At 37.0% G+C, this 14353-nt stretch overlaps 2 protein-coding genes across 3 annotated transcripts; one reads left to right on the top strand and one right to left on the bottom strand.

Moving 5' to 3' along the window:
* Positions 1-1959: 1959 nt before the first annotated feature.
* On the top strand, positions 1960-5850 carry LOC144543739 (protein RETICULATA-RELATED 4, chloroplastic-like). Its single transcript, XM_078292125.1, has 8 exons — positions 1960-2626; positions 3127-3195; positions 3645-3776; positions 3865-3918; positions 4018-4062; positions 5062-5201; positions 5297-5422; positions 5606-5850. Exons 1-8 carry the CDS (start codon positions 2069-2071, stop codon positions 5652-5654), a joined length of 1173 nt encoding a protein of 390 aa, XP_078148251.1. The 5' UTR covers positions 1960-2068; the 3' UTR covers positions 5655-5850.
* A 1571-nt stretch (positions 5851-7421) lies between these two features.
* On the bottom strand, positions 7422-12791 carry LOC144543727 (protein INVOLVED IN DE NOVO 2-like). 2 transcript variants are annotated; one of them, XM_078292112.1, is made up of 9 exons: positions 12647-12791; positions 11150-11766; positions 10346-10464; positions 9855-9926; positions 9655-9726; positions 9066-9362; positions 8532-8732; positions 7880-8103; positions 7422-7641 (listed from the first exon to the last, which is right to left on the bottom strand). In XM_078292112.1, exons 2-9 carry the CDS (start codon positions 11754-11756, stop codon positions 7635-7637), a joined length of 1599 nt encoding a protein of 532 aa, XP_078148238.1. In that variant the 5' UTR covers positions 11757-11766; positions 12647-12791; the 3' UTR covers positions 7422-7634. The 2 variants fall into 2 exon arrangements, with proteins under 2 accessions (XP_078148238.1, XP_078148229.1); XM_078292103.1 differs by lacking the exon at positions 12647-12791 and adding an exon at positions 11850-12608.
* Between the last annotated feature and the right edge of the window lie 1562 nt (positions 12792-14353).

Here is a 14353-nt window from a genome sequence, read left to right as displayed (position 1 = left end):
GTTGCGGACTTCGCGTGTTGATATGTGCAAAAGTTTCTTCTTTTTTAAGTGGAAGACGAGCTCAAAGGCGCCCTAAAAGGAGTTATTGCCAGTACTCTTATGTTCTCCGTCTTTTCAATTCTATTTTTCTTTCTCTTTTTTTTTTTTTTTTTTTTTACTTGCACATATCATGAATACACACACCCACTGGTATTCCTTCATACCAATAAGTATCCCAAATCTTTCTTTATCAATAATCCTCATTTCCTTGTTTGGAAAGGCACAAGTCAATTTCTAAATGAGTTTCTCAATACATTTCAAGTTTTCATTGTTACAAACGTTCAAAAATTTTGTCCTTATCGGTTCGTTGGTCAATTATGGGATAGTTCTAATCTCCTAGGGTCATCCTAATCAACACCAACAATTTTCAATAAGTTTCCAATCTAAACAATCACACAAATTCCTACCTAAAAATGCAATAAACAAGTAAACATGGCCTAAATAGAAGCAAATAAATCCTAAAGGTCACCCCCCCCCCAAGCTTAGTCTGAGCATTGTCCTCAATGCTTCAAGACTCTAAGATAAAGCAAAGGAGAGGGGAGAAGAAAAACAAACCTGCTCAGTCATCGGAGAGATCGAACCTCCAATCGCGCAAAACATCCTCAATGTCACCCACCCTGCGCTGTAGATCATAGAGAATGGCACCCTACTCACACCTCATGTCATAGACGAGGCTGTAGATATCCTGGATAGTGGGTGAGGGAATGGGAGGTGGATAGGAGGTGCCAGCGTAAGAGGTGGATGGGCTGGCCGCAAAGGTGGAGTCACGGAAGTGCGCAGGAGAGACAGGAGGATGCTCAGGAGGGACATGAGCATCAGGCATGGGCATATCGCCATGGGCAGGAGAGTAGGGCTGCACAGGAGGAGAAGGTGGTGCCGGCTCGTCTGGCAGAGGCTCAGTGAAGAACCAGGTACTCTCATCATCAAAAGACAAGGGCGCAAGACGGAGGGGCATCAGATGCAAGCCATGACCCTTCAAAGCCCAGAAGTAGCGAGAACGGTGGTTGGCAGGGCCGCGCTCGATCTTGAGGAAAGTCGCCCGCTCGTATGCCTTGGCATCCAGGGTGAGATGGCCAGTAGAGAGAGTGAGGCCTGCGGTCGAGACACCAAGGCGGTCAGCGATCAGGGTGACGTAGGCGCCAATGCGAACAGATCCTCCGACCTTCGTATTGCGCTGGATATCCAGCCAGTGACGGACCATGAATAACATCAGGTCGGGTCGCGCCAACTCGGCCTCAGGACGGAGCATGTGGTCCAGCAGACAGAGATGATGATGCGAACGAGAAATAAAAATACTTAATGATGATGATGATGATGATACAATATACTACTATTTTGATACCCAACTAAACTAAACTACTTAATAAAACCAAACTAAATTACTTAATAAAACTAAACTACTTAAAAAATAAAAATAAAATAAAAAAGAGAGAAATTTATCTTTTATTGTGCTATGGTGCGCAGTAGGGACAGGGACGGTTCGGGGATGGTAAAAATCTGAGTGCGGAGCGTCTTTTATCCGTATCTAACACGAACGCCGATTAGGGATGCGAACGAGTCGATATGCCGACCTAATACGCGCACGGATCGGTGCGCAGGCCCAATCTGCGAGCAGATCGGTCTGCAAGCCCAGTACACGAACGGGTTCGGGATTCGTGCGCATACACAGTATGCGTTCGTGATGGAATCTGAATTCGAAATTAATGGATGGTATTTATTTAATTCTAATTTATTAGGGTGGTAACTAAAAAAACGGAACAAAGAATAATACGAATATTAGTAAAATAAAAACTTACTATCTAAATTATCTACAGAATTCTTGTCCATACGAGTTCCACCACTCAGAATCACAGATCTATGACCGTTCTTTCGGAAATCGGAATCTCTCTGATTAAAACAGTCAAAGAAGAAGAAACAGTCGAGTAAAGACCAAAAGGCAACAGGAAAAAAAAGGCCAAGTGAAAACATCGAGCATCACTCACAACACTCACAAAGCCGCTAGCACAAGCGCTCTCCACCTCCCAAACAAATGCACCTCCACCACATGGCGATCGTTATTCCCGCCATCGCCACCAACAGCCTTCTTCCTCGCTCCACTCCCCGCCTTCCCTCCGTCTCTCTTTTCTCCATCTCAACCGTACACTTACGCTCTCCTCTGACCCCCTCTCCTCGCCTTCGCCCCCGCCTGTCCTCCTATGGCGTTCGCCTCAGCATCGACGACAGTGGTCCCTCTGGCCCTTCTGGTCCGACTGGACCCTCTGGAGGTGGTGGGGGCGGTGGAGGCAATGGAGACGAAAAAGAAGATGATGATGATGACGATGATGATGCGAACGAGAAAAACCTTGCGGGGGCAATGCTTGTTCTGGGTGCAGCGGGGAGGGGATTGGAGACCTTACCATCTGATCTGGCAGCAGCAATCAAGGCCGGTAGAATACCTGGAGATATTGTGACGAGGTTTCTTGAACTGGAGAAGTCGCCTTTAATGAGGTGGTTGCTTCAGTTTGGCGGGTTTAAAGAGAGATTACTGGCTGATGATTTGTTTCTGACCAAAGTTGCTATTGAATGTGGCGTTGGTATTTTCACCAAGGTATATTAGTATTCTCCTTTTCCGTGAAATGGATTTAGGATCAATAATTTCAATAATTTTGTGTAATTGTGTTTGCCTCTGAAAATTGAGTGTATGATCGACATAGTCCCAGTTTGGTGTTAAGGCATGAATGATAAGAGATTATGACAACTGTTGGTTGGTACGTTGCTAGCCTTGCCAGAAATAGTTGGGTACTATACCCAGTATATTCAAGTATTATTGATAGTGGGTATGCCTTTTGCGGTGAAGATTTCCTACTTGAGTTGGGAAATTTATGAGAAAGTTTTTTTTTTTTTTTGGTTCTTCCATGGCCTGTAGGCCATAAGAAAATTGTTAGCTTTGAAGAATGAATAATCTTCAAAGGGTATGGAATCTAATTCTATGAAGTTGTTGGTTGGTACATTGCTAGCCTTTGGATTTCAATCTTGTAATTAAAATGAAATACTCAAAAAATGCGCATATATTGACCTATTGTCTTATTGTTATAATTATTATTTTAGACAGCTGCGGAATATGAAAAGCGTAAAGAGAACTTTATGAAGGAGTTGGATTTTGTGCTTGCAGATGTGGTATCATATCATCTCTAAGACTCTTCCTGTTCCCACTCATTTCTGATCATTTCATTATAATATTAATAAATAGAGAATTTTGCAAAAGGAGCATGTCTTAGGATTGAGTTCACCAGAGGTGACTGAAAATTGGTGTGATATGTTGATGAATCCAGTATTTGTTGGTCTGTTATTTGAATTTGAGATGAAAAGAATTTTTCAATTTAGACTAAAATAGAAGCTTGGTTGTTTTGGAGGGATCATTGAAGTCCGGTGATCAATTGAACTTTCTAGTATAGTTCCGGGATCTCCTGTGAAAGTACGGTGTTTGTTAGAAAAACTAAATTTTTTTTGTAACTCGAGAAAAATGTCGGATTGTGTTCTTTTGTAAAGATGTGTTTGGTTAGATAATGGAACAATTGGAGGTGGTTTCTGTAAAAGCCTCTGACTTCAAACTAATTTTATAACAGATAATGGCACTGGTAGCTGATTTCATGCTTGTTTGGCTCCCAGCTCCAACAGTTTCGCTGAAACCACCTCTGGCAGTTAGTGCGGGGCCCATTGCCAAGTTCTTTTACAGCTGTCCTGATAATGCTTTCCAGGTAGTTTTTAATTCTCGTTTTACTCTATTCCTGAACTTATCTCATTTTTGCCTGTATATAATTTTTTTTTTAAATTTGTTATACCAAGGTTGCGCTATCTGGAACTTCATACTCATTTTTGCAAAGAGTTGGAGCTATTCTGGTACAGTAATCATGTTATTTCATATTTTTATCTTTAGATTTAATCTGTATTATTATGCCTGTAAATGTCATTTTATTATGATTTTGTTGCTTTGTATAGAGAAATGGTTCCAAGCTCTTTGGTGTAGGCACAGGAGCTTCTTTGGTACATTTCTTTTCATTTTTTTTTATTTTGAAAATCTTTTAGGATAATTTTCCAACTTCAATTTCACTATTGATGGTACGTAACTTGGCTTGCATGCACAATGTGCCTATACTAGAATGGATATGATTGCCATCTGTTGTATTTTTCCTGCAAAATTTTCTCCAAAATTTGTTATTAGTGCTCATTTAATTCCTTTTTGATTCTATGATTAAAAAAACGGGTATCTCTTAATGGTTCGAGTTGTGACTGTCCTTTTTATATCAGTAGAGAACCTGGCTGACTTAGCAACACGCATTGGTGGATCTATGTTGAAGTTTGCCTACCCTTGAATTTGATTTTTTTAATTTGATCCAATACTAATTGTTCAATGTGCCTACCCCTGATTCGATGTAGTGCCTACCCCTGGTTCGAGTTAGTCCAATTCTTGAACCGATTTCTTCTGAGTTTTGGTCGATTATGTGTATTTCATTTTTTTCGGATGTGCGATACTCTATTTCGTAAATAGAATGAAAGAGAATATGAGAACAAGAAAGATTTGACAGTGGAATCTATTATTACAATTCTAAGAAATGGATTGGCCGAACTTTTTGTGTCTTTTATTATTCAACACTTATATTTCGGTTAAATTTTTATCTAAACTTTGACTTCAATTTGCTAATTGGCTAAGAACAGTCCCACTTTGAATTGTGCCAAACGAATTTTTAATTAGCTTACTAAAAATATTTCAATACTGTGTCATTCGATTTTATGATTATAACAGATTTTATAATAAACATAGTTATAGGGATGGAGTTGTTATTGTGTACCCAATAAGTTAATGGATTTGAACCCGATTAGTTATTTGAATCCGATTAGTGTCCTACCTTGACAAAAATCCTAGATCCGCCCCTGACAACACGTTTTCATTAACTAAATACAAACCAACTGTAAGCTGATTAATTCTAAACATGAGTCAGCCTTTTTGTAATGATATATATTGATAAATCTTCCTTTGTGCAGATTGGCACTGGTCTGACAAATGCACTAATTTACACCAGAAAAGCTTTTGACAAGGACTTTGCCGGTGTGGCTGAAGATGTTCCTATACTCTCTACTAGCGCTGCTTATGGTGTCTATATGGCTGTTTCAAGTAACCTTAGGTGCTTCATATATTACTTGCTTGGTATCCCCTAATTAACACTTGTCCATGATGTGCTTAGAACAAATAGTAACTTGGATATTTGTATGGATATAGGTACCAAATACTGGCTGGTATAATCGAACAGAGGATGTTGGAACCGCTTTTGCACAACCAAAAGCTTGCACTTGGTGCTCTATGCTTTGCTGTTCGCACTGGAAACACATTCCTTGGATCCTTAATGTGAGATTTTCTTTGATAAAAGTTCTTATTATGTTAACTGTTTTTTTTATTGCCTTTGTTTGTATATAAAAAATGATAAATACCTGGTTGTAGAGAAACCCTGATTTTCATTATGAAGAACTAGGAAGACATTCTTTTATCTTAACCTCATCACTGGAATAATATTTTTTTTCCCTTGTGTAGGTGGGTTGATTATGCGAGATGGGTGGGTGTTCAGAAGGTACGCGAGTAGTGCATGGTTACCTTTCTGTGTACATGTAGACGTTCACAATTGATTGTGCATTCTTTCTTGAATTTATATCAGATCAGGTACTTGATTTTGTCAAGTTAGATCTGGACCGTTTATTGTAAATTTGCACGAATCTTAAGGTTGGCTTCCTGTATTTCAAATATGCCCGATTTTTTTTAATGGCTCGGTTGGGACTTCATTTTATTCCTCCTAGTACTGTAGGGGATGAATTCACATCCTCTCCAATACCTGATAAGGGAATCTTTTACAATTACTAGATCTGAACGGTTTTTTTTTTTTTTTTAATCACAGCCCATAGTTACTCTACCCCACAACACACCCACACTTTTTAACTCGGCATGAATCTCAAGGCCCAATAATACTGCCCCTATGATAGTCCAAATTTCAAACCGGTTGAGATTTAATCTCAAACCACAAAGTGAGGTTAATCCTCAACAATACCACAAAGTGAGGTTAATCCTCAACAATACCTGAGAGGATACGAATCCGTAGGGGATACACACCCTTCTTTCTTATGCTTTCCTTTGTAACTTTTTTTTTTCATTGTATTTGTTAAACAAATAACTTGTTACGTTTTATGCATTTATCGAGTGAAACCCCAAATTTTTATAGAGTTGGGGGGAGAAGTTTATGTTCGCAGTGAAGCCTTTTAAAGCTTTTACATATCCTAATGAAAAAAAAGACAAATATCCTCCACGGATCTGACAGAACAGAAATAATTTGATTACGAGCAAGATTTTAAATAACGATAATCGTGTCATAGCAAAAAGACTTAAAAAAAAAGCTATTGTGAATAGTGTAGCTATAACGAAAGCTATCTTACATAGTATTTTTTGTTTAAAAAAATATATTTTATATTTCTATTAATTATTAATATTATCTAAAGACATAATGAGTAACACAAAATTGATTAATTAATTAGGATATTCATATAAACTAGTACAAATTTCAAATTGTCATTCAAAATATCTTTAATAATATTATAAACTATATATATTTTTTTCATTTAAAATAATCTAAGTATCATAGGCATCGTGGAATATATTATCTATCTTTTTCTATTTAAAACAAATCAATATGGACCTTGAAAAAATTGATCTTTAAAATTAATTTTTAATTTGAGTTTTTATATAAAAGTTTATGTAACATAGCATTCATTATAGCGCATAGTGCAGATAGTGGACCACTATTATCACTATAGTGCGCTATGTAGAACATTACTTACGAGTATTAATTTAGTTATGAGTTGTATTTTACGTCACAGTCGCTTGTTACAGCTTTTGTAACTCTTCTATTTCAACGAAACACCCAAGTTTTATCAAAAAAAAAAAAAAAAACCGAAGATTGTTGCATAAAAAGAATGTTCCAGATGCCACATAACCTTTTCGTAACTTATTAGTTTCCTACATCTGGTATGGATACTTTCTGTACTGATTATTGATATGGACATAATTGTTAAGGTATTTTGTTGACGGGGAGATCGAAGTCAAAACTATAAATACAAATGCGATCACATACTAGTGATACCGAGAAAAGTGTTGATGAGTGATGACCTCCGATGAAATGTATTGTTTTCTACGCATTGGACACGCGGTCGGTCAGAGGAATGCGTATCCTCTGCATTAACTCAAAAGATTCTTTAATCAATCTCATGACGACTTAGGATGTAAGCTCTAGCATTACCATCACTGGTCCACACAGTCAAACATACTCATCAAAACACAGAAACATACATGTACCACCAACACATGCACGGTAAAAAACAGAAAATGAATTGGCTAATATCAAGTCACAGAATCAGAAAATAGACCTAGGTCAAATTGATCATCCTTCTAAACTTTCTAACAAAACTGCTCTACTATATCATAGGTTAATTATTTTGCTTTACAATTACTTGAGCTGTCTAACCAAATCAAAATCTTATAAATTCCATTTTCATAAGGGAAGTGCACAACTCCAGCTTCAGTTCCTTGAACCACACCAGAAATGTCAAATAGAACAGTCAGTACTCAAAATCTTGCTCAGTTAAACAAAAGGTTCAGGACATATGGACCAATATAAGTTCATACAATCAACAGCAGAGAGGTCACAATTTGGACAATAACTTAAAATTCCAATTTTTCAATTGTTTTTGTTTGATTATTGATGTACTGTTACTGGGCTCCGGTACAAGGAAAAGATGTCATAATTTGTAAAAGATATACTACCTGGATTTTCTGTGGTACTTCCAACAGTTGACTGTGCAACGAACTGCCTCTTCAAGTGTGGCTTTGCGTTTCTCCTTGAAGTGCCATAGTTCTGGTACAGGACACCTTTGAACCGGGTTGTACTCATTGATCTCCAACAATGCAATAACCACGGCACAATATGGCTCATCACCCAGCTCCTTCTTTAAGAATTGTAATTTTTCGTCCTCTTCATTGATTACATCCTGTATCATAAATAATGCTATAAGACCAACTTTAAGAAGTTTTTAGCTTTATCCACGTTCCAAAGTTTATTCAGGATTCGCACTGACCAAGCATCAACTGTGAGAACCTTTGGAGTGTTTCTAGCACTCCTTTTGGCTAGAACTTTTACTACCCTAGTTTCAGCTGGAAATTAATGGGCGTAAACCTCAAACGCAAAAAAAACAAAGCAAAAGGAAAAAAAGGAAAAGAAATAAGAATTTCCATACAGGTGTAGGTAAAATACCAACATGAAAAACTACATTACGAGGTTCTGTTTGCCTATAAGAAACGATTTTGAGATAACCAACAATTCTAGCTAGGCAGCTAAAAGTAACAAAAAATGAAAAAAAAAAATATATATATATATATATATATATAACAGATATGGTGAGGTTCCGACATATATTACCTTTCCATCTGGTCCAGGCTTGAAAGGACACCAAGCTGGGTTTTGTATCTCATTTTGCCATTTCAATACTAGCATTGCAGACTCTTCATCAGCTTTTGACTTTCCTAACTTCAATCTGCGAGCATTTTTAAACGCCTTCTGGTCGATTTCTCCCATCCTCTTGACACCAATTTTAGCCAGACTTAACCTCCCCTCTAGAGCCTATTTACAGTAGCATTGACTTGTGATTTTGGCCTCAAGACCATAAGTGATCTTTATATGTCCTTTTGTCTTCTTATAGTGTGCTTTGTCAGGTTCAACCACATAATAAGGCTTAATATAAACAATTCCTAATTGGTTGCAGCTGTACTTTATAATAATTGCAGAAGAAGGCCCATACCGACCTGTACCAGGTCAGATAAGGCAGGTCAGTTTTCAGGTATTAGCAGGCATACTGGTTATGGAAGTACTTGTATGCCTTGTTTTTAAGATGAACATTTTTTTTAATTCTAATAAATTAGGGTTTCACAATTCTGTTGTGGTAGTTGTACAAACCTTCAGAAGCTCATTTCTAGCATCTTCTAGCTCCTCATTGCTTCTGCTTTCTCTTATAATTAGCGCCTGATTCAGGCTCTCCATCTCCTCCATTTCTTCTATCTTATCTTTCAGCTCCTCTTGCATGCTCTCAAATTTCTCTATCCATGCAGGGTCATCCTCTCTACCAACATTCTTCATCACCTCAATCTCCTCCAGTTGAACCTTTAGCTGGTGTATCTCCAGTTCCAACTTCTGTTTTGTATGCAGCTGTTGCTCCAACTGGAGGATCCTTTTCATATGTGCCTCTTTTTCCTTCTGCATATCACAATTAAGTTGGAGTGATTATTATTTAGTGAACTCTCGAATTCAACACTTCCTTTCAGAAAATGCCACACAAACCAAAAAAATTTAAAAGAAAATGTTTACAATTTGTAGACTAATTTGGCAGTTTTGGTACTGTTAGGGTTTAGGGTTTAATGGAGGCTTGACAAACTTAGTTCCTCTCAATAATTCATAACTGGTAGTCCGGTAGCATACTAGTCAACTCTTTTGCACCATAATGCAACTAATATGGAGTTCCTCAATTGATCTTATAACTTTAACAAACCTTGTGTTCCTTCACAAGCTTCCACACCTCTACATCAGCTTTCTGCTTCTCTATAGATGCCAGCTCAATAGACTGAGTAAAATACAAGAAATATAACAAAGAATTTAATAAATTATGGTATCATTACCAGTATGTAACTATAGTATTAGAAGGAGACCATTGAGCATTTATTTGTTGTAATCCTAAAGCTTGTTCATCACCTTCATTTCCTTGGCGAGTCTCGATGCTTCCTGCCTGGACCTTTCCCTTTCCATTGTTGACAGCCGGAGAAACTACAATAAAAAAAAGGACGTATAGAGAAAATTTACTTCCAAACAGCCATAAACCAACAAAATCCTTAAGAGAGGTTTATGGTATCCATGAGGATTCATTTGAGAAAAAACAACTTAGAAATAGAGGGCATTTTGCTGTTGACAGCTGGAGAAACTACAATAAAAAAAAGGACGTATAGCAAACATTTACTTCCAAACAGCCATAAACCAACAAAATCCTTAATAAAGGTTTATGCTATCCATGAGGATTCATTTGAGAAAAAACAACTTAGCAATAGAGGGTATTTTGCAACTTTATTCGAACAGGTTTCCTCAATGTATGAAGAAAAATATATCTCTCATCTACAATAAGACGGAAAATGTAAAGCTTTAAAGAAATGGAAAAAAATAAATAAAGGGGAAGAAAATAAAAACAGTACTTTCTGGTTGGTTTTCTCAGCTTCCTTCTTCTTGGATTCTAGCACCTCTCGAAGCTTCATGTTATTCTGCATTACTCTCTTTAGATGGTCACTTGATAAGCGGTTCATCTTTTCGAGTTCTACATCCCCAAAAGAAAAAAGACACACAGAAACACACATTAAAATAGTAAAATGTAGTACCTATTGCTCGGATCTGTTACAAGTAAGTTGATGGGGTTTTATCTTGGTACTTAACCATTTTAAAGCCAAAATTGGACCAGAGCTGTACAAGACCACTCACACTAACCAAGCACTAGAAAAAAATTCTGCTAAGTATGGAGTGAGGCTATGGTACTATTCATAACGCACTTTGGTCCGTACTACGGATCTGTATCTTCATTTTCAAAGTTCAAATAGTCGATCCGAACCGTTCATCATGATCTTCATATGAAATTGTACCCAAAGACCAAATTTTACATTTTTTAGAATTTTTTTAGATAGGTAGAATATCACTGCTTTTAAATGGTCTAGAATCTTTAAATCAAATGATTTTGTACCTATTTAAAAAAATAGTAAAAGTTTCCAAAAAAATGTAAAATTTGCCATCCAAGCACATTTTCATAGGGAAATCATGTTGAGTGGAACGGATCGACTGTTTGCGCTTTAAAAGTGGAGATATGCATCCATAGTACGGACCAAAGTGCACTATGCATAGTATCTTAGCCTCACTCTTATGCTAAAATCTTTTTGGGGCTTAATTCTGAACTAAGGTAATAAGTGCAGATAAAAAGTACTATGAAACCAAAGTGGTAAAATATGCCAAACCTGCGCTATATGCACCAAGCATCTGCTCACGCTGCTGCATAATTTTCTCAACTGCCACCTCATTTGCTGCACACTTGTTCTCCAACTCCATCAAGTTTTTATTCTTCACCTCCACATCTACCAGCAAACCAGCAACCAAGCAGTCATTCTTCACCTTCTCATCTCTTTCCAACTCTGCTAGGGTTTTCAAATTCCCATGCCTCCTCAGATATTCCCCTATCGAGTCATTCCTCTGATAATCATCTTCCCTTGCTACCCATCCAAATAACTCCTCCCCATTTTTGTTGAACCTCCCCTCCCAACCCCTCTTCCCTTGGCCTTTCATTTCAAAATCAATTTCAAAATACATAGCATTCTTGAACCCCACTATGTCTGTGGCGAAGTCAACTATGGCAAACCCACTATGACCCTGGTAGTTCCATACAGGGTTCACCTTTAACGGGTTAAAGGAGGAGAGCTGAGCCCGTAGCTTGGACCCACTTTCGCCAACTAGACGTCCCTCTTTTAGTTGGGTTGGGATGTTTGCCAAGATACCTTTCCATGGCCAGACAAAGTGCTCCTCTTCTGTTTTCTGTTTTTTGGGTTCGTTTCCTATGTTGCCTTTCATTTGATACTGTCTGAAAGAGGCAAGAACAGAAACAAAAAGCTTATTAAGGTATTATTTTGATTACCAAATGAATGCATACCAAATAACTTGTACATTTTAGTATTTTGATTGTGGCTATGTAGCATTTTATCACTACAGGTTAATTTTATCCTTTTGCTCATCCCTTCCAAACTTACTGCCTTCACTCTTTTATTAAGAAAATGGTCACAGTAACATATAAATGTCGAACAGGATCAGTTGCATCAGTATGATATCACCATCTGATTTAGAACAATACTGTATAAATGTCAGACCAGATTGGTATGTATCGGCATCTGATTTGGAAAAAGTTAGCTTGAACTTCTGTGTATCGATTTGGATGACATAAGGTGTTTATTAAAATGCTCAAGTATCTATTGTTCAATTAGGATTTGAAACTAGCATACTCACGGAAGAACACGCATAAATCGAGGTATACCATGTTAAAAATGGATTTTAAAGGGGAACCCGCAACAAACTTTGGGAACTAATTTGCGTTTAAATGGGTTACAAAAATGTAAAAAAATACAAAAGGGGTAACATTTAAACTCTCGCAAGGTTGATGAAGACAAATATGAGCATCGATTATCATCAAATAGCAAAATAATCCCAAACATCTGGATGTAGTTGTTATTAAAAAAAAATTGTATCATGCATGCTCAAAATCTTGAACTAGAGAGTGAGATAAGAAAGAAAAAAAGTGAAAAAAAAAAAAGAAGAAGCAGGAAGGCAGGGAACAATCGGAGATGCCTCCGTATAGCAACAGGCACCACGGCATGCGTAAATCGCTAATCCATATCATGCAAGCTAAAATTCACTGCTTACATAGCAAAAGGACAGTGCATGAACGATTTGGCAGTTCTGCGTTTTACCTTAAATGGGAATTGAATGGAGGCGGAAGAGAATTTCCAGGAAAAAATGGAAATGCAATAAACCCCGGTTGTAGAAGCGCATTTACTTATCTACCCTATGAAACCATTATTTGCAATAACTAGGTTTGGACAATGGATGAATTTTTATGCAGAGGCAAACAGTGCATATGAATATATGAAGCCATCCGGGGGTAGATGTGTAAATAATTGCTAGTTTGCTTGCTTCGCACCATTGAAACTTTTATAATTTCCTCTTTCTGAGTAATTTACTTATTAAAACTTCAAAATGTTTTATTTCTCTGTTAAAAATAAATATTTTTTTTCTTTTATCCTTTTTTTGTTTCACTGTTGGAAAAGGTAATTTGACATATTTGCCCTTTTCTAAACAGAGTGTAAAACTAGAGAAGATAAATAGATTGTAATTCGTTTTCATTCATACTGTAATGTGTTTTTGATACATGTTTTCAAACTGTTTAAATAGAAAACTAAAACCCTAGGGTTTACAATTAGGGGTGTTCTGTTGGGATTTCGGGTAGGTTATTGTGCAACAATTCGAAACAGTTCAAGATTTGTTCACTATCCGAAAACCAGAATCCAAGTATAAAACTAATTCTATGATTAAAACAAAGTTTACCACTAGACGCGCAGCGGAAACTTCAAGTCTAGCAGTAGCCTTCTATTCTTTTCCTTCGTGTCTCCTTTCCTTCGTGTCAGATCCACGCAACAGCCTAGCAGTCACGCCTCTATCAGTATCCACACGAACAAGTTGATAAACTTCTGTAATTCGATATGCTAGTACCGAATTAACAGCCCCTCTTTTATCTGTCTCTCTTTCTGTTTTTCCGAAAATCTGAATGATAATCACCAACCGAATTCTGAACAGGTCACAGCATATTTATAAAGTATATGCACCAGTTCGTTTGAGCCTATTCATGGCATCAATTCGTTGAACCCTTTCAGAAGACTTATCCATTTCAGATCAGATCAGAATATCAGAAATTCGGGCCTAGCCCAATAAAGAGTTGATCCATATTAATTATTAATATGGCCCATAAATATTCTGGCCTATAGTACATTTCTAACATGTTCATCGGTTCAGTTCGGTTGAAACCGAACTGAACTAAGCAAACCAAAGTTATAATTCGGTTTTAAAAATAGAACCCAACCGAACCGAACCGATTTAGCATTGCAACCGAACCGAACCAAAGTTTTATTTCGGTTTGTTCGGTTCAAACCGAAATATATTTATTTTTTTATTTAAAGCAATTGATTTATAATAAACCGAAGTATATTAAGAAATAAACTGGGTATAAAGAAAAAAAAATTGAGATATTAAGAAATAAACCGAAGTATTTAAAGTAATTAATTAAGGAATAAACCGGGGTATTAACAAATAAACCGTAACGGTCCGGATCAAATTCATAATATATAAAAGTTCGGTCGATTCAATTATTTCGGTTTTGAAAATTTCAAACCGAACTAAACCGAAGTTATAATTCAGATTTCAAAAACAAACCAAACCAAACCAAACCAAAGTTATAATTCGGTTCGATTTAAAACCGATTAAACCGAACCCAATGAACACCCCTATTTACAATCTTCTAATGGATCTGTTCGGCCGACACAAATCCAATGGGATTTATGGGATTTAATACAAATTGAGATAAAGTTCCCATCTTGTGTTCGGTGACCATTTCTAATTGGAAT

Source organism: Carex rostrata, chromosome 2, assembly GCF_964058835.1.
Source record: "Carex rostrata chromosome 2, lpCarRost1.2, whole genome shotgun sequence".
NCBI classification, from domain to species: Eukaryota; Viridiplantae; Streptophyta; class Magnoliopsida; order Poales; family Cyperaceae; genus Carex; species Carex rostrata.
Note: the sequence above shows the minus strand (reverse complement) of the source record. Positions and strands in the feature narration are given on the sequence as shown.